The sequence below is a fragment of the Strix uralensis genome, chromosome 20, assembly GCF_047716275.1.
Source record: "Strix uralensis isolate ZFMK-TIS-50842 chromosome 20, bStrUra1, whole genome shotgun sequence".
Taxonomy (NCBI): domain Eukaryota; kingdom Metazoa; phylum Chordata; class Aves; order Strigiformes; family Strigidae; genus Strix; species Strix uralensis.
In genome coordinates this window covers 11,915,284-11,937,047 of record NC_133991.1, presented here as the reverse complement: position 1 = coordinate 11,937,047, position 21,764 = coordinate 11,915,284, and the positions used below count along the sequence as shown (strand labels likewise).

The following is a 21,764-nucleotide window of genomic DNA, read 5'->3' as shown; positions in this document are numbered from 1 at the left end:
GGATGGCTCCTCAATGAAGCCCACAAGGACCACTCTCGCTCGGGACTGCTTTGATGCCTTGCTCCTTCACAGATCAATAAAAGATGGCAATGGGTTTGAGAGCTGTCTGCTTCCTGCAGACACTTCCACTGGAGAAAGTTACCTGTCAGCCTCGCGAAAGAAGGAACTTCTAAGTTTTGAACAGCGATGGCAGAAAAACACCAGCCATTAATCCCAGGAAGACAAGGAACAAAGTATCCGTTCCAGCAACGCGGGAGGATGGACAGACCTGCACGGCCACTGAGACAAGAAGCCATTCTGATTCACAGGGCCACATCTCTTAAATTAATTTTCATTTAGAAGCTAATTAACCAATCAGCCGCTCTACCCTCAGAAAATGAGTCTGTGGTGAGGGACGCGGCTCCTTACCCAACAAAATGGTCGACGCCGTGTTTTGTGTGCAAAGCTCAGCCGAGACTGTGAAACCACAACTGGAGTTTCTGTGTTAAATCAGGAGCGTGCGCAAAGGTTTTGGCAAGTTTAACACAAACGCAAAATCAAAACACTTCTGGAAAACAGAACTGATACTTGAAAAGCTGAAAACTTTGAGGCTTGAAAGAAAAAAGAGGAGGAGGGAGAGGAATGCCTTATGCAAGCTGTAACGTTTTCCATCTTTCCTATTAACCAATAAATGCAACTCACTTTTGCTGTTTCAACTGAGAAATCAGGCGGCAGGAGGCACTACTGCCAACAAGGACATTGCGACTTCATGGCTCCGTTGAATGATCAGAAGGAAAACGCAGAGCGACGCTATTTAGTCCTCTGATGATCGCAGCCCTCCAGCCCCGCTCAGACCCCGTCATTACACTGAGCCAACGCTGCCACGGGTGCCGCAATCCCGATGAAATTCCCGGGCAGCGCGCAGCGGTTCCCGTCCGCAGCAGGGTTCATGCGTCGGGAGCAGAGAGGGAAATGCTGAAAGTGGTGCTGATAGAAGATCATTTCACACTCAGGTGGGCAATACCTGCGCTTTGCTCCTGTCAGGAGGCTGAGCAGTGTGGGTACTTTGAACAAAACACCACCGATGCCATTCTTTCTCCCCTCGCTCTGGTCAGGCATCGTTTTAAATAAACTTAATTGCACCGAGAAAAACAATCTACGGAGATAAATGACAATACCAAAGGCACCCACTTTGCTGGTTTCCAGCCTGCCTGCTCGCTCTCAGGCCAGAGGAAAGCGTCCCTGCACAGCAGCACCCTCCTGGCAGCCAGCAGCAGGCTCTCACACCTCCTCTTCTCGGGATTGTTTCCATTTTCCTGTCCACTGTAGGGATGCTGCTGCTGTTCCCTGGCTCGGGGCTTGAAGCCTCTTGTCTGTGCAGCTCCTGCCGTCTGTTTGTTTTAATGCACGTGCTGGGCACAGGCACTAACCAGCCAAGTTCGATTCTCGGCTCTTAAATAACACCCGGCTCTCACACACGGACTCACTCCCATCCCTTTGCGCTTTGCTGAGGAACAACATCTCCACACGTCTCCTGCACTCTGTAGGCTCCCCCCAGACTTTGCACAGCCGACCTAAACACCATCTCAGACCTCAGTCCTGATCCATCACGTGGCGCTGTGGACACGGCTGCTCCCTGGGAGGACCCAGCGCTCCCACTGCAGATGGCTCCGCTGCCCTCCACCGACGTGAACTCCGCGCTGCGGGGATGTTCTCTGTCCCAGCTATAAACCCACGCTCTCCTCCGGCCACTGAGTCACTTGGGCTGAAGAAATCCTCTTCCGGAGCCTGTGTTAGCACTGCCAGGGGCACGGATTCGCTCCCAGGCAGACCCGTTCAGCCTGGCCACGCTTGCAGCAAACTGCACACAGGTCTTCTCCCCCTCCTCTTCCACACGCCGGGGCCAGCGAGCAACAGAAACTGCTTTTATTTTGTCCACAAGCCTCACTCCCAGGTAACAGGCTTCAAACCTTCCGGCTCCAACTGCTTGCCAAACACACCTCAAAGGCCTTTTTCAAAATTCGAAGGGGACTTTGCTCCCAAACATCACCTCCACTGCACAGAGGGGCTCCCCTCTGCAGTTTCTCTACATATGCCCTCTTCCTTTTATACATTTGTTCATTTTTTTACAGTCCTCAGTAACTTAAGGAAGTTCAAACACAATGTGCATGTTCTGGGGAACTCCACAGAAACTAGCCCAAGACAGCAAGTTTCTGTCTTTTCCCGGTGAGCAGGCAAAAGCCAAATGTAATGTTTCTCTGCAGCCCGCCTTGGCCTTTTCCCACTGGTGAAGAACCAGCCTCCGCAGGCTTTTGTCTTCATTTTTGTTTTTTGATCATTTTCTGATGGGTACAAGAGTTCAGGGATCAATGCTGAATTTTCCTCCAATCCTACAGATTTTAAATAAACAGTCATTTTTCAAGCAAGCAGGGCCGAGGGAGACTTCGGCAAGAATTTGTCTTCGCCGGCAGAGAAACATTGCCAGCACTGACAGACTCCGACATTCGCGCCCCAGGTTTCATGGGTGCAAGCCCAGCACTCCCCCCAGCCCCCATCCTCCAGGCACGACACCAACAACCTCTGCTGAAGTAAAAATTCCAGTGGAGCTGTTTGGATAATAACACAGCATGGGCAGACATCCTGGCGGAGGGTGACAGGAGAAGGAGGGAAATCAGGTAACCCCACCACCCCTGAAACAGAACACATATTTCACCCTGGAAAAAAATAACAAATAACCCAACCTTTTTTTTTCCTCTCCTCATCATCTAGGCTACCTTTCTTCTACAGCATCTCCCCTCAGCAGGATTTAACCATGCAGAGAGTAAAACTCATCAATCCTCCAGGTTTAACCTTGTCTGTGTTTCAATTCACCAGGGTAAGTGTGGATTTTAATACTTTCAGCCCCCTTAAGGCTATGCATAATAAACTTGGATTTTGGTTAAAAAATATAAAACTTCTCTCCTCCACCCACATATATTAAACATCAGACTTGAGCCACTGAGTTGAAACAACCCACCCTGCTGCAAGTCTGCTACCTCCAGAAGAAGGAAAGGTGACTTTAGCACAAAGAGGTGCTGGTCTTCGCAATGTGCTGAGGAATAACCTATGTGAGTAATTAACAGCACTTACACCTCAGGTGGAGAGTGTGGAAGAAGCAGGTCGATACAGGGGTCTTCCTTGAATTAAAATTTAACTTACCCTTTATTGCAACCTACAAAAGCAAGTAATGAGCACTAACATTTTTATTTCTTTTAAACTGTCATTTAGGCTGTAGAGGGGATAATTACCTATTTCCACTGTAGTAAGGTTTTATCACCCTTAGTGAGGCATTTTCTAATTTAATATTTTTACTATATTATCATAAAACCTGTTTCTGGAAAAAATGATCACGAACCACACAGCCATTTGCCATAAAACATGTGTGTGTAAGTACCCTGGCTTAATTATTTATGCATTTCTTCTGAGCGGACTCCAAAGGCAGCGTCCGGCGCAGGTGCTCGACACACCGGGCGTGCTGTGCCCAGGCTTCCCGACGCCGGGGCCCGCTCCACAGGCACCCAGAAAGTTTGCACAGCCCTTTCTTTCCACGCACCAGCAGCCCGAGACAAAAGGTATATGTGAGGGAGGTGTTTTATTCTGCTCCCCGTGCCTCCACGCTATTAGAAGAATCCCCTTTTCAGTGCAATCTGTGGGTGTGGCTGCCGGTGGTGCGGGGGGAGCGAGGTGGGCAGGCTGCAGCCCCTGGGGAGGCCGTTCCCGTGTGAGCCCCCAGGCAGCAGCTCCACTGTCCTCCCCTTCGCAGCTGAAGGCGCGCGTGGCCCTTGGCACGGGCAGAAGGGGTGCCAAGGCCCGGCTCGACCCCAGCCCCGCGCGCAGCCCCCACTCCACAGCACTGTGGAAACACCGATCCGCTTCCCACCACCCAAAGGGCTGATTTTATGTCAACAATGTTATTTTAAAAAATTAAATAAAAGCAACAGCTGCTGCAGACAGTGAGCTCTGTGTGCTCATTGACCAGTGGCCTTTACCACCATCCAAATCCCAGGTATTGCTGCTACACACATTTTATAGGCAAAATCCTTGCAACAAGAGAGCAGGGAAACACACACACAGAGGGCAGGAGTGCCCTGGGTGAATAATAATAGCAATAGCAGAGTTGATGAATATATGAATCATCAAAATATAAATCATAAAAACTGTTAACAGTTCCCCAGGAATCTCCTTTGCCCATCTGCAGTAGCACTACTCCATCAAATATACAAAGGGGAAAACAAACACATACCTGCAGATGGGAGGGGAGAACAGCTAATGCTGTACTATTTAGTGGAATTATAGTCATGTTACTTCTTGTTTTTAAATATAGTTCCGTAAACCAGTAGAAGAACAATATTAAGGGGAAAACTCAGTTTCTGGTGGTTTTTTTTTCAGAGTGTGACTAATATAGCAATACTGCATGTGTCACTGCTGTGCTGTTTTAGTAAAAATACCCTCCAACAAATTTCTCTACTTTTTCTCATGTACCTTTTACTTGTCTTCTTCCAGGCCAAAAAAATAAAATAAAAATTTAGAACATGCCACAAGCAGTACTGAAATAACTATACCTATCCCATTCCTACTGACATCTTCCATTGGGAACAATGAATTTTTAATTCACAAAAACTGGCAAAAGACAGAACATGAACACCCATGAAGAAAGGGAGGATGACAAACACATGCCTCCTGATGAAGACTGAAGCTGGTTGTGGAACAGATGGCTGGTCATTTTCTTGGAAAACTTTCTGTCTGTATCCTAAGAAATCTTTTGTTGAACAGTGTGAAATTCAGAATGTGAGGTGCCAAGCAAGAAGAGCAGGTACCCAGGAAGATAAAACAAGTTGAACCCCTTTATTTTGCTATTTCTAGTCAAAGGCTTTACCCTAAATCAGCACGTGGGGTGTGGGATTTGGCTCTGTACTCACACACCTTCCTCCCCGCGTTCCCCACTCCGGCACTGCCGCAGCGACAAACCCAGGCTACGGGCGATGGCGCGGAGCAAACGGAGCAGCGGCCACCGTCCACGCAGAACGAAGCCACCTGCGCTGGGTGTCCGTCCGGTGCGCGGTGCGGTGCGGGAGCGCGGTGCTGGGAGGGAGGCAGCCCCACGAGATGGCACTCTCTCACTCGCTTCCCCGCCGCGGCCCAAAACCCGAGCGCGCAACTCCGGCTATAAATTACAGAGCCAGACGGCTCTCATCACCGTGCCCGGCGCTTGAAGGAGATTCAGAAAGGTCTGCTGCAATTCCCTCTCGCTCAGGCAGGTCAGGATTGGGTCCTTCAAGTCTGTGCAAATGCTTTTAGCCCCACGGCTTTAAATTATGAAAGGTGACATGTGACCTCTGGTTTGTCTCATGAGACCAGACACAGGATTTATAAATATTTCAGAAAGCTGGTTCTTGCCCTAAACAAAGGGACTCTGTGGATTTTGTGAGGCCGGATCTGGGGATGGGGTGGGGAGTGGGAGTACAGCAGAGAGGTGGAAGGGCTGCTGCTGCTCAAGGTATCGTCCCCCAAACTCAACCAGACCCCGGGCTCAGAACTGCCACCTCTGTCACCAATTCTGACTATCTCCCCCTTACACCAGCACACATCTGCCTGCTCGCCAGCCTTGAGCTCACGACAGCATTAACGGGACCAGAGGTGCAACCTCTCTCACCCTGATTTTGAATAGCATTCACATTTTCGTATGAGCTTTTACAGCACAAAGCATAAAAGATGTGGACAAGTGTCGGGAGAAGTAGCAAAACACAGGGAGGTTCAGAAACCCCCAGCTTGCTCCACTGGCATGCTTTCCTGCAGCTTTAATTTCCCCATGAAATTCATAAAACGTTGCTTTCTCAGTCTCTGTTTTTAGATGGGTATTTGAGCAGAGCAGCCACTGTCATGCTGCATGTGAAGTGCCCTGTGCAGACACGCACACAGGCGCACGGAGGGGACCATTCTTTGTGTACCTTAACATCCCATATTCCTAGGATGATTTCCCTCTTTCACAGCTTGCCTGTTTTATAACAGATTTGATGCAGGAGAAGACAAATTGTCTCACAAAGGAAGGACGACAAATCATCTTGCAGCTCTTAACAGGTTATTTTTTTTCCCTTTAAAAAGGAAATTTCCATAACAGAGGCGTCTGTCTTCTTACTAGGGATGTCAAACATCACATGTTGGAACACGATGATTTCAGCCCATCGGCACTAACCGGGGTCACGTACACCACTTCACTACTGCCAGCTTCAAAACATACAAAAACTCCTTGTTCAAATACCAACCCTTCTAACAACTACAGTTAAAAGCGATATGGGATACTTAACTGCACCTACATGAGTTGACTTCTAAGGCTAAGTCAAAGGTTAAGGGGATAAAATCCACCAAACAAAATGATACACAAAGGGCAGAATGATACTGAAGCCACGGTGCCTCAGGACCATCAGCCAAGACAAGCAGGTTTAGTTTCACAGGACAAGACGTGCTTTTTTCTTGGCTCCCAGCAGAGCCCAGGTCTCCCCTGTGCGAGCCAGCTCAGGGTGTGCAGTTGGGCACACACCACCTCCCCAGGAGAGCCCACACATCTCCCCCAAGAGACCAGAGTGGGTCCGTGCCATGGGGGGGGCTCTCCCAGAGCCCAGGTAGGCAGCCTGCTCTCCCACCCACAGCCTCATGCCAGAAACACCAGCTTCCCCTAAAATGTCAGAGCACTGCACGCTCCCAGAGATTGCCCTCCACGTTAGCGCTGCTCCCTTTGTTTCCCAAAACAAAGCCAATACATGGCAGGACAACCTTTCTTCCAGTCTGTGTCTATATAAACTTAGAATAATTCTCCTCACCCAAGGTTTGTGTCACGCAGCACAGAAGCCGCTGGTTCAGGAAGGCTTTGCTTCCTCTCAGGGACTTCTGTCGTCATGAATGTACTGGATTGACAATCAAACAGCCCAAATTCCTCCATTAATCTAGTCTCATGGTGTTTTAATACCCAAAGTACAAAGTGAGCTAAGTTAAAGGCTGGTATCTCACCAACCTTTTTTTTTTTTTTTTTTTTTAATATTAAACTCTTATGTCCTATAAGTCAATTAATCTTTTAATACCAGGATTTCCTACTATGTACCCCCCTCTGCTTGCAGCAAGACACACTGTGACAAAGCAACTGCACTAAGTCCAAGAGTGAGAATGCTGATTGGGAAAATACACAACGTCCTGGCTGAATCCAAGGGCAATGCTCTAACCCAAACCTCACTGGCAGCTGGATAATCTGTGTCTTAATTCAGGTTCCCAGCAGGCACTGGTCTGCTCGTGCAAGAACAAGAATGGGCTGGATGCTCTTCTACCAAGCATGACCTGAGGCCAACAGGACTGTGGAGTCATGGGCTTAATTTCTTGCACTTGGCCATGGGATTTCAGGCAGTGATTCCTGCCCTGAGCCCTGTTCTGCTGCCTCGTGAGTCTGCACTTCTAAAATCAAACACAAAGGTACCACCACAGGTGTGGAGAGACTGTATATTTATGTATGTACGTATATACACGCATCTATGCTAGAGCACGGTGTGCTGGAACTTGACCATATGCTAAAAAAAAACAACCCAACCACCTCACGCAACCTCACGCTGTGGTGGAACTGCATGGTTTGACACAGTCCCATTACGGCCATCTTCTTCCCTCTAATTTGGCTCACAACGGATGCAAAGTCCTCCTCCGTAATGAAGGTCCGTATCTCAAGGTAAAAATACCTAAAAGCTGATACATTCTTCCGCATCTTCACCCAGTTAGAAATGCCTGTTTAGAATTTCAGCTTGCACTTGAGAACACGTCTCTTTTGTCCTGCCTGACTTTACTGCGGGAAAGCCTCCTTTTGCCTCCCATTTCTGCGCTGGGTGCCATCTTTAATGATGATGTATGGGTGTCCTTTTCCTCAGCGGTGCTGTGGGGAGGGGGTCAAACATGTGACATCGCCAGCGTGTGTATCAACAGCAAATTATAAACCGTGTCAATCCAAGTTAATGCAAAGCTGTAATCCTCTTTAACAAGAGATCAAATCAGTGCCATGAGTTATGTTCATTCTGTAATCTGATAAGAAATAGAGTGAGCCTCTAATAAAAGAGTAATGAGAGCCCTTAATGATGCTGTTAAAAGGTAGCGCCAGTTAAAATATTGCTGTTGTTCCAGCTGATTAGATCATTGTTGCATATTTGCACAATCTTGTTTTACCTGTCAGAATAACCTGAGACGTCTTGGGAGATAAAGGTGTTTGGATCAAACATCTGTGTCCTTAAAGAATGTCTCTCCTGCAAGTCACTGTCCTCCAGAGGTGAAATAATGATGTTCATCGAACTTAGCAGTAATTTGATACGATACCTTTGGTTTTTTTTAAAGTGTCTGTGTTTAGTCTCTGTTACACACACACACACACACACACACAGTGCAGAAAGATCTACATATCAAAGCTGACAGAGAGAACAAACCCCAAATCCACATGCAGCTCTTCCCAGGAACACAGACTTTACCTGACCTTGCCACGACTAGGCTGTCTATAGGATCCACTCCTGCAGCTACGGCACCGCTCACTTGTCTATGGGCCTGCAGGCCTTCAGTGGGAACCCCCGGCCTCAGTGTGCCCATGCAGAAAAACACCTACCTAGCACGGAGTTTGCTGCAAGTGCACAGATGTCTGATCTCCTAAAAACACGGGGCTGTTCGGAGCTAGGCCAGCTGAAGGCGTCTGCACGGCAGAGCTGGCTTTACAGCTCTTGCCCAAACCTGCTGTGTCCCCTCTGGCAGGTCACTGAGGCTCCTGACTCACGGATATCTGGGCCCAAATGCCTGTGGAGATACAGGCTATCGTTTCTCTGCGCCTCATTTCCCAAAGTGTAAACCAGAGAAGACTGGCATCCTCTCAACTCTGTTGCACATGGCGGCACTGCAGGATTATTATATTAAAGATTACACTACTTACTTTGGGATCAGCGAAGTACCCTAGGTCATGAAGATGGGACAAGCGTATTTCAAGGAAAGTCCAAGAATTGGCACCCACGTGATGCCACCCTCAAACCCAGGAGAAATTACAACCAGAGAGATCAACCCCGTTCTAATTCTGAGTAATTCCTGCCCACGACAGCTATCCTCTCCTCTGGACAACCACCACAGCACACTCACATTCAAGCTTTTGCCTTCAGGTTCCTTGTCTTAGGGCAGGCCCATTTACATAGCAATGACCTTGGACCGATTAGAAAAACCTTGGCCCAAGAGTACAATAAATGTATTTAAGTCTATAAACATATACCCCAAGATAACCATAAAAATCACTTTCCAGTGTATGTTTTAAAATACTACCAAAGAGGGGTTAAAATAGAGGAGGGCTTGAGGCCACCAGTGGCCCACACATTACAGCATAATATATGTGAGCACAAGGTTAAACAGCCATGCCCATGCGTAGGGTGCATGAAAAACTGGCAAGTGGAAGATTAATTGCCTGCACGAATGCTATTATTCCAACCAGCAGCAAGAATAAGAAAGAAAGTGGCAGTGATGTTGACAAAGGCAGTTATACTTGTATGCTTCTTTTCTCAAATTCAGGCTGTAAAACAATTCTGGAGTGACTGTTCATCCCCTTCTCCATGCAGCGCGCAGGCTGTTTCTCCTCACACGCGTTTGCTCTTTGTTTCCCCAGGCAGCGGCAGTGGCAAGAGATAAACTTGGCGTGCCAGATCCCCAGAAGTCCTGGGCATCCCCCAGCCAGGACACCACCACACCCGGCCCTTCAGGTGAGTGCTGGCAGTTCCTTGCACTATTTTAAGGTCTCTCTGCACAGCCAGAGTAGTGTAAAATGGCTTAAATGTACAGCACAATCAGGCCCCAGATGTATTCCTAGGCTGCATTAGCTATTTAAATATACATTTAAAAATAAATACAAAAAGAAAACAGCGAGGTATTACAGTGCTACACAGACTCATGCCTTCAAAAGCACTTACAGCAAGCAAAGCAAGAAAACAGTCACAGACAACTCCCCTCTGCTTTTGCCCCAGTGACAAAGGGGAGTTCATCATGGGGAGTGAAGACTTGGCACAGCCAAGGAAGACCCAGAACTACACCACTTGCACCCCCCAGGCTCTACGCCACCCCCCCAAGATTCTGCCCCTCCCCATCTGCATGTACATATTTATTTACTGGCATTCTCCAGGTAGCTACCTGCCACTGTAGCCACTGGTAGAACTTAAGGGGAATGTTCTGCCAGCTCTGCTCCTACAACCCTTTTTTATATACAGCTCACTGACACTTTAAAATTTCTCACTCTACAACGCAGAGCGCCCCGTTGTTCAGATGTGTATTTATTTTGGGGTCATGCCTTTTAAGTGCCTGACCAGAAAAAAAAATGGCTCAGAGCATGATCACATCACTGTGAAGTGTATACTTGCATTTTCAATCTAGTAATTCACACTTGCAAACAATAAAATTACCTTCTTCTGTCACAAAGGAAAGCTGTTATCATTACTGCTTCCCTCTCATGCGTACAGCCCTGGTCCTTTCTATTTAATTCACCTGCAGTTTAAAGCAGATGTTGCATTCTTCCTGCCTTGTCCGGTACGGCTGTGTGCTGCTAGAGAGGTATTATGGCCCATGGCAAGTGCGGGGACATTTTAAACAGGGATGTGAAGGGACCTCTAGAGAGTGGCTATGATTTTCAAGAAAATGACTGATAGCAGCAGATATCTTCATTTTGGGAGAGCTGAACCAAAACACCTGTAGAGACCTAGTTTTCAGACACTGGCCACTCCAGTATTTTGAATATATTTTATGTCTGGATGCAAACATAAATGGTGTAAACTAGGGAGGAAAGGAAGCAAGCTAAGCTGAATGAGGCCCAGGTTTTCAGTGTGCAAAGCAAAAATGCCCACCCAAATGTGGAAGGGCTGCTGCAAAACAGAGACAAGAATCTGTTCTTAGAGCCCACATTGAAGAGGACAAGATATAACAAACTTAAATTACAGCAGAGGGAAATTTAAGCTCAACATTAGGACTAAACAATGCCAAAGCACATTGTGTGGGGAGGAAACTGCAGAGAAACTGCTTAAGGAAGACTGTAATGCCTCCAGCAGGCAGAGGTAAGGCATACTCTGTGTTACAGGTAACCAGCGGGCATTTTGGCTAACAGTGAGGAAAGCTTAGGCTTCTATTTGTGTATCTGTCTCTTGTCTGAAACAAAAGCCTTCCTATGCATGTTAAAAAGTGAAATAATACTACTAGTATTAGTAAACCACTGTTTTATACAGGCACTTCTCAACAGCAGACCTCTGCTGCACAGAAGGGGAATCAGTCTCAGAAACACAGAGCGATCCGTTCAAGGTCATCCACAAAGCCACCAGCAGAACTAGGACCAGAACCTGCCCAGGCGTTGTCCCATCCATGTCCAGGGTTTGCCTGAAAGCCTGATCTCGGCAGAACAGGACACAGCTGCCCACAGGGTATGACCCTGGGGCACACTCGCTGGTGTGCGGACACATCAACTGACAGTCTCACTCTAGATGGCTAAACCATCATCAGGAGATGAGTGACTAAAATGCCATTAACAGGAAGTATGGCGGGCCTCCAAAGTGACTAATAAACTTAATGTAAGAAATAAGTTCCTGCAGTCAGACAATAAGCAGCAGCAGCTGCTGCCACACTGCTGCCACCAAAGAATCAGTAAAACATGCAAGCGATGTAATAACCCGCTCAATGTGGAGAAAACCCCCAGGAGACATTTTCAGGAAACCAAATGTCAAACACTCTGTCCCTACCACAATGATAACTATGTCGACACAGCGTAACGTAGATGGCATCCTATTAGCTGGAACGGCTTCTGAGGGTCAGCCAGACCCTGTGCAGCTTGTGGTGGATTCAAGGTGCCTCCCGAGAAGCGAGGGGAATAAGGGTTATGAAGATGGCAGCCAGATGAAGTGTAGCTGAGGCCCAGGAAGGCTGTTGTGCAGAACGACTCCACCGTCCCAGCTGTTCCGATGCGCTTCACGTTTGCATTGACTTGCTGGAGGATTTTGGCTTATGGAATGTATTTTCTACGCAACTTCTGGAACACAAGTGAGTGCGGTGGACTGCGAAGGAGGAGGCAATGTCACCTCTGGGGACAGCAAATACAGTGTAACTCCGAAATTATTAGGATCAGTCTCACTATTTTTTTTTTCACCTTCCTCTCCCTCACACACACCCCGTGCAAGCTAAGCTTCCCTTCATTCTGGGGACAGAGCAGGGCTCTGCATGCCTGCCTAACCTTTAGGACAGTGCAGTAGGTGGTACACGCAAAAAATGACAGACACCCTAACCTCATTTGGAATTCTCAAAGCATAAGTAGTAACCAGTCAACTGGACATAATACTAAGATAGAGAAATACGAGAATCATGCACATTATTAATGAATATGGTATGAACTGGTTCTTCCTGTACACACATATGCCACCTGCTAATTACCCTCAGACAAAAAAATGTGGGAACAAGCAGCACATCCCAGAACCATTTCTACAGGATGGTAAAACTCCACTAGGAATGCATGTCTGTCTCGCCCCGTGTCTGATTTGGGGCTATCCAAAACAGCAAAGACACCAATTCCATACAGGTGAGGAGGGACTTGCCAGCTGGGACGCACAGAGAGCTGCTAGCTCAGGCCCTGCATATCAGAAACAAAAACACACTTGATTTCTTTGCTAAATAGATGAAAGTGCGTATGTCTAATGTCACAGTGCCCAAGACACTTCTGTCCCTCTCTTCCTATGATCCAGGTAGTGGGGTGGAAGAACTGACCACCTTATACAGCTGGGGGCATAGCTTTCACCCTACACATGCAACACATTTATTTTTGTGGTGAGAGGATCTATGCAATATTCAGAAATCAGAGCAGTTTTCTCACTTGAAAAAAAGAAAAAAAGAGTAAAGAAACTATGAGAAAGATGCATGATGAAACAGCACAGGTCCTATTATGGATACAAAACATCTTAGTGCCAGCTTACCAGAGAGCCCTCATCCAGAAGTCTGTGCAATACCCCAAAAGGCAACAGTCTAAAGAACAGCAGGTGTTTGGTTTCCATTTCGCAAACAGACAAATGACATCTCTCTCTCACAAAGCACAAACATGTTCCACAACCCAGGGGAAAGATGTTTCTCAAGCCTTCTACATCCATTCACTGGAAAAATTATTCCACCTCCTTCCCACAAAAGGCTCAGCATTTCAAGATTTAGTTTAAAAATGTAATACTGAGAAATATGCATGTATATATAGAAAAACTAGCTAGTAACTATGCACAAAACTTCATTGATATTTTCTTTACTAATTAGCACATTAAAACATTATAGTCTTCCAATAAAATTCTTCACTCTTTAAATAGGCATAAACACAAGCAACATTTAGGTCTTGAGTGAATCTCGACTGAACTATTCCAGATATTAACTGATCTAAGAAAATGCACACTAAACAGAATTTAGAACAGTCGCCATTTCCGTTAAAAGACAAGTTCTTTGTAAGTTGCGATTATACCTGAAGACACCAGATAACTTAGTTGTCTATTTCCAAAATAATTCCACAAAACTCAATTTCAAAATCAAAATGTTTTAAAGCAGGGATCAAAACGTAGGTACTGAGATTTATGAAAATTTCTTGTTTGGTGTCACAGTAATTATAGAGCGAAAGCTCAGCCAGACTGCCTGGACAGATGTGACCAAGACACCCAGGCTATGATGCCAGTGACAAATGGTTAACTGATAAGAAGAAATGGAGGAGGCGACAGACTGAAGAACAGGTCAATATCATGCTGTCATGAAGCCATTTGAGAAACATAATTAATCTATTACTCACCTGGCATCATCATTCATTGTACAGTGGTCAATAGGTGCCATGAAGCTCACCAGCTTGCTATGGACATGATACCTGAATAGTGCAGGAAATAAGCAGGCAGCACATTAGTAACTATTAATGAAACGTTGCTGCTTGAATAGACACATACCAGCCCCTGAAATGCAAAGCACTGGCTTTCCTGGTGGCTGATACCTAATGAGTCACCAGTTGTAGCTGGCGATTCCCCCTCCCCTCCCTCCTCCTCCTTTCTTATAACATGGACACAAGAATAATCAGATGATACAATGAACTGAATAACAAGCAAATCCTGTTCTATCACAGCTAGAGAGAGGATATACAGCATCCATTGTGTGCCAGTACCTGATCAGACTTCCAGACAGACAACCCTGAAAAGTCAGACAGAAATACAAGAACTCGTTTTCAGCCTTCCATTCAGCTGGCACCTTAATCACCTTCTGGAATTTGTGCCCAAAGAGCCCACTGCAGGCAGCAGAAGCGTCAGAGCATCAGACCTCAAGCATCCATCTGCTATCACTTTTTCCTTGCTCTGTGGTATCTCGGGCCCTAAAGGATATCAAAATCCCACTCTGCTAGCCATACCCTTGTTGGAAAGTCTTGCCCTGAATAACTTACAGATGGAGCATGTAAAAACAAGCAAAGAAGGAGACAGGGAAAAGACCCGTGCAAAGAAGAGATGGGGCACATCGAAGGTGATACAGTGCTGCATCTGTCTCAGCTTCTGATCCACCAAAATATTTCTGCAAGCTGTCCTGCACCTCCAGGTATAGGATGCCTTTCCCACTTTCCATGCTGGGGTAGGAACTTGCAGTAGATTTCATGATTTATAGTCAAGAACCTGACATAAAATTTCACAGAGTACAGAAAAACTCTGAATGAAAAGGTGGTTTTAAACCTTAGTGTCTAAGGGCAGGGGATTCCAAACCAATGGCTTTTGGTGTACACTACCATGCTGCCTACCCAAGTCTGAAATGTTTTATCGAAGCTCCTGCTATTTTTAGAGCTTGACAAATAGCAGGCAAAAGGATTCACAAGCATTTGCCCAGAATCACCTTTCCACTCTGTCACCTCTGCACTCCCTTTTGTTTGCTTATGCAGGAACATTCCCTCGAGGGGATTTGTAGCTCACAAGACTATTTCAGAATGGCTCTTCAGGCACAGCACATGCTCACCCTTACACAAGGGCTTCTCTGCACAATCAAGTCTTTGTCACTCGGAATGGAAGCAGCAGCCCTGGTCTAACGCTGACAGACATAGCCATGCAGGGCCAGTACTGCAACAAACAACAGGTCAACAGGCTGGACTATGGAACAGTTCACTTGTGAGACAACTGATGGATTCGTACAGACCAAAGCTTCTACAGGGACAGCCTGGTGTAGGGCAAGGGGACCTAGCAATTCTGACAAATTCTCTGACACAAGTTGTTTGTCCAGAACTAAGTACTGTCACGTTTTTTAAATCAGGACTTAAAAAAAATCTCAGTCTAGCAGAATACTTCATTTCATTCACAGAAAGGCATTCCATGCAGTACAGGACCAGAAATCATTGACATGAAAAACAGGGGTGCACACATCACTCCTCCGTATCTACCTCAAGAAAAGGTATGTCCTAGCGAGGGTAGCAGAGTTCTAGGCACCAGGTTTCTCAGGTTCGACCATGGAGTTTTAGGATGAGCTCACTCCTCCTCTTAGTGCCCCAATGTCCCTGTCTATGAAGGGAACACGTCAAGCATAAGATCAACTGCTTTTGAAAGCACTTGAGGATCCTCAGACCCTACAATAAACTAGCACATTTCATGCAAACACGCTCTAACATTGAAGGTTTGCTAAAGGATTGCTAAAAAGGAAGAATTATGGAGACAGATGAAACTTAGTAGGTGATACTTTGCTTTCCAGGATCTCAAAACAAATCTATACACCACTGCCTCAATTTTAGAGAAGGAAAAGAAAGAACAGAGGATAAGTGATCTGCTTGGGGTGACACTGAGTCTCTCAGTGAAAGAACCAACTATTTAAAAACGCCCATTTAGGCTCTATTGGACTGTTCTGAAAAGATGCTGGAGCTTAACTGCATGTTAATCCTAAACACAGACAATGACACTTTTTTCCTTTATTGATATTTTCCCTGCAGGGTCAGTACAACTTTTATTTAAAGAAGAAAAAAAGAGGCACCTAAGATCTAAGAGGCAATTGACTTGGCGAGATAGCTGATCTCTCAGGAATGCTGAAGCGCACAGATTGCACACAATGAGAGACTTCCCCATTATTCCTGGAGGTTTACGAGTCTGACTCAGTTGTGTGATGTTGTCAGTAGTTTTGACTGAATCATGAATATATCCAATTATGTGTGATGCTGACAGAAAAGAATATTGATAGTCAATAATTATAGGCTTTTCAGGCCAACAAAGTAGCTCTTCCCTCTTTTAATAAATTATCTTATGACATCTATCTTAAAAATTGCTATGCCAGGCCTGACCCAGACTGACTCCACTGACTTTCTATCAGATGCCATCTAAACTCACGATTTATAGTTTACTCACAAAAGGATGGTTAATGTTGCGGATTTTTCAGGAAGCAGTGCAGCTTTTCAGCATGCCTCCCTGCCACAAACACCTCCTCCACTACAAATCATGCAGTCATGCTAAACTCAGGGAGACTAATATATCTGCTCTGCAAAGGGGAAAAAAACCCCTACGCTCTCCAGACTGCTTCCCTTTCCACCCTACCACGTGGAATATTCTTCCACTGGAAACACAACGGAAGAGATCATCCCAAACTAGTGATCCAGGAGTCAGGATGTGAAATGCTTTGAAGCTAAAGAAAGCTGCGATGGGACTTAGAAAAATAAAGAGAGATTAGGCACCAAACTCCAATTGGCAGTCGGTGGGAAATAGACATCTGCCTCACTGAGGCACTTCTGCACATCTTCCCCTCGAGCTGCTATCCACGTTTTAGTCAGCTAAATATACATTGCACAACATTGATGACTTGTTTTTTGGCTTTCACTGGGAATTACGGCCCCAAATCACTTAGGGACATTTGAACACCTCTCTCCAGTATTTTCTGAGACCAGTGAACACTCTTGCCAAGACTGACCTGGGCAGTGCTCACAGGCTGCACCCCACCAAGCCCTAAAGTAGGCTCAAAGAACATTAAGATTCCCCAGTGGATGTCCCAGAGCAAGACATCTTGCCCTAAAAGGCATGAATAAGCCTACCAATGCACCCCAGAGCCAACCCCACGCAGTCAAGACTTTATTTGGCAAAATCAGAGCTTCTTGCAGAAGCTGTCACCCACCGGATTCTCCTTCCTTTACTGGCTTTTCTGTCCACTTTCTTCTTTATTTTGCTTCGTAACTTCTGGATGGCCAGCCATTGCCTGAGGAATGGAAAACAACAGGTACACAACTTTTGGAGCCACTGAAAAAATGAGCATTAGGTACACTGGGGTCTAAGGCCCTTCCCAGCCCTTCCACCTACTGCATTTACACAAGTGAGGGAGATCAGAACCTCAGGAAAACAGGTATGAAACCTCAAATGCCCGTGGTACTGCCTCACTCCACAGACATGACATTTAAACCGTAAGCAGTTCTCCTGACTCCAGCCACAAGGGGACACACGGACCAGACCTGCTGACCCCGATGAGACAGTCGCTGTTCACTGAACATTCTACCTGTGGGGAACCCATGGAGGCCACAAGCCTGGCTCCATTTTTCATTCCTTCTTGATTACTGAGTATTTTTAAGAATCTGCAGAATTAAAAATAAGACCTTTACAAAATATAAATGCTAAAACCTGAAAAAAAAAGTCTTTACGGATACTGCTTTTTTCAGCCTTGATTACTAGAATGACTTCTGTTTTGCATATAGAAAGCCCATAACAGAACAGATGGTCTGCCACATCCTAAACTGATTCTTTCAGTGAGATAGGTTATGCTAACTTCATGGACAGAATTACCATGATGCAGTAGATGCTATGAATTCCTTTCCTCCCTCAGTTTTGCAAAGTATACTGAAAATTATAAACAAGTATTTCTCCCCACCATCTCTGACTTAAACCTGGCAAATCTAGCAGAAGTCCTATATAACGCTCCAACTATTAACTACAAAAAACTACAAAAGAAAGAAAAGCAATAAACACTTTCAGAAAGTGCTGTCTGATCCCAACTGTATTTAGAAGGGAGAGCTCGACTCCTCAAACAGAACTTCATCAAGTCAAAGAAGTTTTCAGCTGGGAAAACTTCTACTAGTTATAAATATTTTTTTACAAAAACGAGCGTCATCTTACCTGATTTATACAATGAAAATTCGACATCAGGGGAAAAAATCTAGCAAAATCCAATTACAGCAATCTTAATATAATCTTAATTACTGTAATCTATTTTATTGTAAAGTCAGATAAATGTACAATGTAATCACCACTTAAATGTAATTTTGTCTATATCATGTTAAATTATAGTGAATAGCTTTCCATAATATTCTAGATATACACAAAATAAATTTGACACATTGCACTAAAATTTTGGTAATATTTTACATGGACAAAAGTTATTTCACCATCACAAAATTTCCTAACACATTTTCTCCCCCTCCCCATACACATACCCCACTTTTTCAGTGGAGAGCCCAACTCCAGCATTTTCAGTCATCCTCTGTTTTTACACTTTTCTAAATTATAGCCCATGGCCATTTAAATGTACACTGTTCATTAAGTGGTATTTGGAAGATTCTTTATTTTCTAACTATAGAAATAAGCAGAGAAATAAGAGCTTCCCTGCATGGAATTATATTTTACTTCTGCATGCAGAAAACATTCCCTGATATTGTTTTAATTATATAGTATCTTTTCTTACAGCAGGGAGAGAGCATACACAGGAATTGCTTTAACTGATCTCACGACAGCTCTAAAACAACGACAAATCAGAGCTCATAATGAGAAAAGGCCAAATTTCAGCAGCGGGCAGTCACTTTGTCTAGTTCCCCCTCACTAGGTCACTCAAGACACCCCTCTATGGATTCCCCTTGTGCTGCCTGAACCACTGAGAGACAGAAATATCCCAAGTCTGGAACAAGCCTTTTAAACCTGGGAAGTATCTTTAGGGCATCGCAGACAAACCACGGCACAGCTCCACAGCTGGCAAACTCAGAGCCAGGCAGTGTGATCCATAACTAAGGAGTATGTTACAGAGGATGACTTTCCTGACTGATGTCATACTGTTTTAATAACTTGTTATGCAATTTCTTACACCCAAATGCTTTCTCCGCAGTCATTCAAAATTTTGCCCTCTACAATGAGCTGGACTGGAAGCCCACAAGTAGTTTTGCACTTCTGGACTGGGATGCAGTGCTGGGGTGAAGCTAGCCATGTTACAGATAACTTCTGACTTACCTTCCCATTGCCACCTGGTCATTGGGGTCCAGTGAAGTGGTTTTACGTTCTATAAGTTCTCGAAGGAGCTAGAAGAAAGACAACAACAATCCCACTTACAAGCACAGTAAAGACATGTTCATGCAAACAGGCTCATAGGTTTCTCAGAAGACTTAAGAAATTAGCTGCCAAGCTCCCAAGGGAACCTGCATGCCTCATTTCTTGAAGCTCCCTAGAAAACCCCAAGCCAAGCACCAAGGGTTTTAACATTTCCTCTGCACAAAAGAGTTTTCCAAGGGAAAAAACTGATGGCTATGCTAAAAGTTTTAAGTAACTGTAGGTCATCCTCCTCTTCCAAAAAGGTCCCTGTAAAATGTGTGATGAGCGTAACACTGACAGCCACCAAAAAGAGTTTCTGCATATAATTTCAGATGGATCTAGTAGTATAGTCTTCCCTTTAATGCATCATGGTTTATTTAGGTGACATGTAGCATCATGCCATTCATTTGAAGAGAATCTAAATACGCAGAGCCAGAGGGGCACAGTTTAGCAGCACCCTGGTCCAAGCACAAGAAGCCTCGCATGGGCAAAGCAAACTAATAATCTTAAGTCTAAGCAACAGCAAAGGACTGGAATCCCTGGGGGCTCTGCAAAGCCCCCTCTGGGATTGTCGGATGGACCAATCGTTCAGAAACTGCGGGTCCCAGGAGCCCAGAGCTCTGTACAACCCCAGAGAGGGTAAAGAGGTGACAAGCCTGGGGGGCTGTGAGCAGCTGAGCCTGACACGAGATGGTCATTTCTCAGCCAGAGGGGCAGAATGAAGAACTCAGCTTGTATTTCAGAGACTGGTACCATTCCTCGGGATTTTGGAAGGATAAAAAAGGCCTGAACACTCCCAGGCTGTTGTGTACACAACTCCCATGGACAAGAGACGCAACACGGACAGATCTGAAGTAAGACCTCTGCCCCACAGGTCTCGCCCCACACTTCCGAGTGGGGAGGGCAGCAGGGAACTGAAACACTTCACCAAACAGAAGTCAAGCATTGCTGGGCAGTAATGCTCGCTCTGAGGAACAGCACAGCAAAATAATGTTTATAGCAAGAGCAGGAATGCTCAAGCAGGCTGCTCTATTTCTTTTCATGTCCTGAGGGTTGGGTTTTGTCCTTTTTGCTTCCTGCAGCCAAAGAATATTGTGAATGGCCTTTTTGGATACTTGACCAATGCTATATGTTTATCACCACTCACTGTAAATTGTACGTGCTGTGCCTTGGGTATTAGCCAACACATTAACACAAAGAACAGAAATAAACCCTCCAAAATTGAGGGGAACAGACCGCTTTCTAGATGCCAACATTTCCCTGACTAATCAAGTTACTGCCACAGCTCAGAAAGCACCCAAAAGAGACCCACCTGGAAACCAGAGAGTCCAGGCAATTCCACAAAGGTGCCAGAGAGGGAAGGATGAAAGATGCTTTTCCTCCACCCTGTAGTTTTGTAGGAGAGCTGGACTGCAATGGTCAATCGAGGTACAGTAACAGTCACAGAAAGCAGGGCCTGGGGAGCAGCCATGGTCCTGCCTGTAGTTTTCCCCCTGGCCCGAGACAGCATGCCCAGACAAGGCAAGAGGACAAGAAAGAAGCTCCACATCTCCCCGCAGCCAGGAAATATCAGCTCAAGTGAGACGGCAGCGTTTCTGAGCTCAGCTTAGCTCTTGACTACCCCTGTGCCCGGAGCAGCGTGCCCTCAGATGGCTGCGCAGGCACGGGCGCTGCCCCACTGAGCGCAGCTCACCCCAAAAGCTGTCCCGGGCACAGTGCTACCTGAGGAACTCGCTGACCCTCACGGTTTCTGATCACTTAAGCACACTACTGGAGTGAGGGAGGGAAAAGGCATGCACCCCACAATAGAAAAATGCCATAAAGGTAGATGGGTGTTATTTTATGACCCTTTTTTATTTTCAAATAAGAGACACTCAAGCAACAGAGATAACGTTTATACCTGTCCACATCTCTCCTCTCCTTTAAGGCATACATCATATTACAATAAAAAGAGCAATTCAAGCTTAATTAAAAACCTGCCATGACGGTTTTTTTCTATTTTCTTATTTTTGGAGATTATTACTGCAGCAATTACATTTAAAAATTCCAGGAGGAGAGGCCACTGGTTTATTATCACTAGAAAACAGCAAGCTACTTCTCTGCCCTGTTTATCTGATTGATTCCCAACATCTTTCTGGCACACAATCTATCAGTTTATCTCTCCCACTTCATCACAGTCACTTCTGGCAGCTAAATACAAGATCCAAATCCAGTGTTACACAGACATACGACACAGTAAACCTATGTAACACCGCCACTCTGTAAACAGCTGCCCTTAAGGCTAAGCAGAAATGGGATCTTGGTTTCTAGTCAATATTCTGTCAAAAGCAAGGTGGGAGGGAGGGTTTTAACAGCAGCGAGAAATGGTGCAGCAAGGTTTTAGTGGTTTCTTCCTATACCAGCAATAAGGTGTGTTTACTGTCTCTTCTCATCTTGCTTCCT

General features: G+C 45.6%; 1 protein-coding gene across 8 annotated transcripts in view; it reads right to left on the bottom strand.

Moving 5' to 3' along the window:
* AATF (apoptosis antagonizing transcription factor) overlaps positions 1-21,764 on the bottom strand; it is a 60,077-nt gene that overhangs the window by 6,624 nt on the left and 31,689 nt on the right. For 7 of the 8 annotated variants that reach the window (XR_012631703.1, XR_012631706.1, XR_012631702.1 and 4 more), the window contains exons 9-11: positions 19,245-19,312; positions 17,155-17,235; positions 13,841-13,912 (exon numbers count right to left, since the gene is read on the bottom strand). Coding sequence is in view for 2 of the 8 variants with exons in the window: in XM_074890472.1 (XP_074746573.1) it covers positions 13,841-13,912; positions 17,155-17,235; positions 19,245-19,312 (221 nt within the window). In the remaining 6 variants the exon portion in view is untranslated. Of the gene's footprint in view, positions 1-13,840; positions 13,913-15,476; positions 15,567-17,154; positions 17,236-19,244; positions 19,313-21,764 lie in introns of those variants that run through there. The other variant, XM_074890473.1, reaches the window with a different exon arrangement.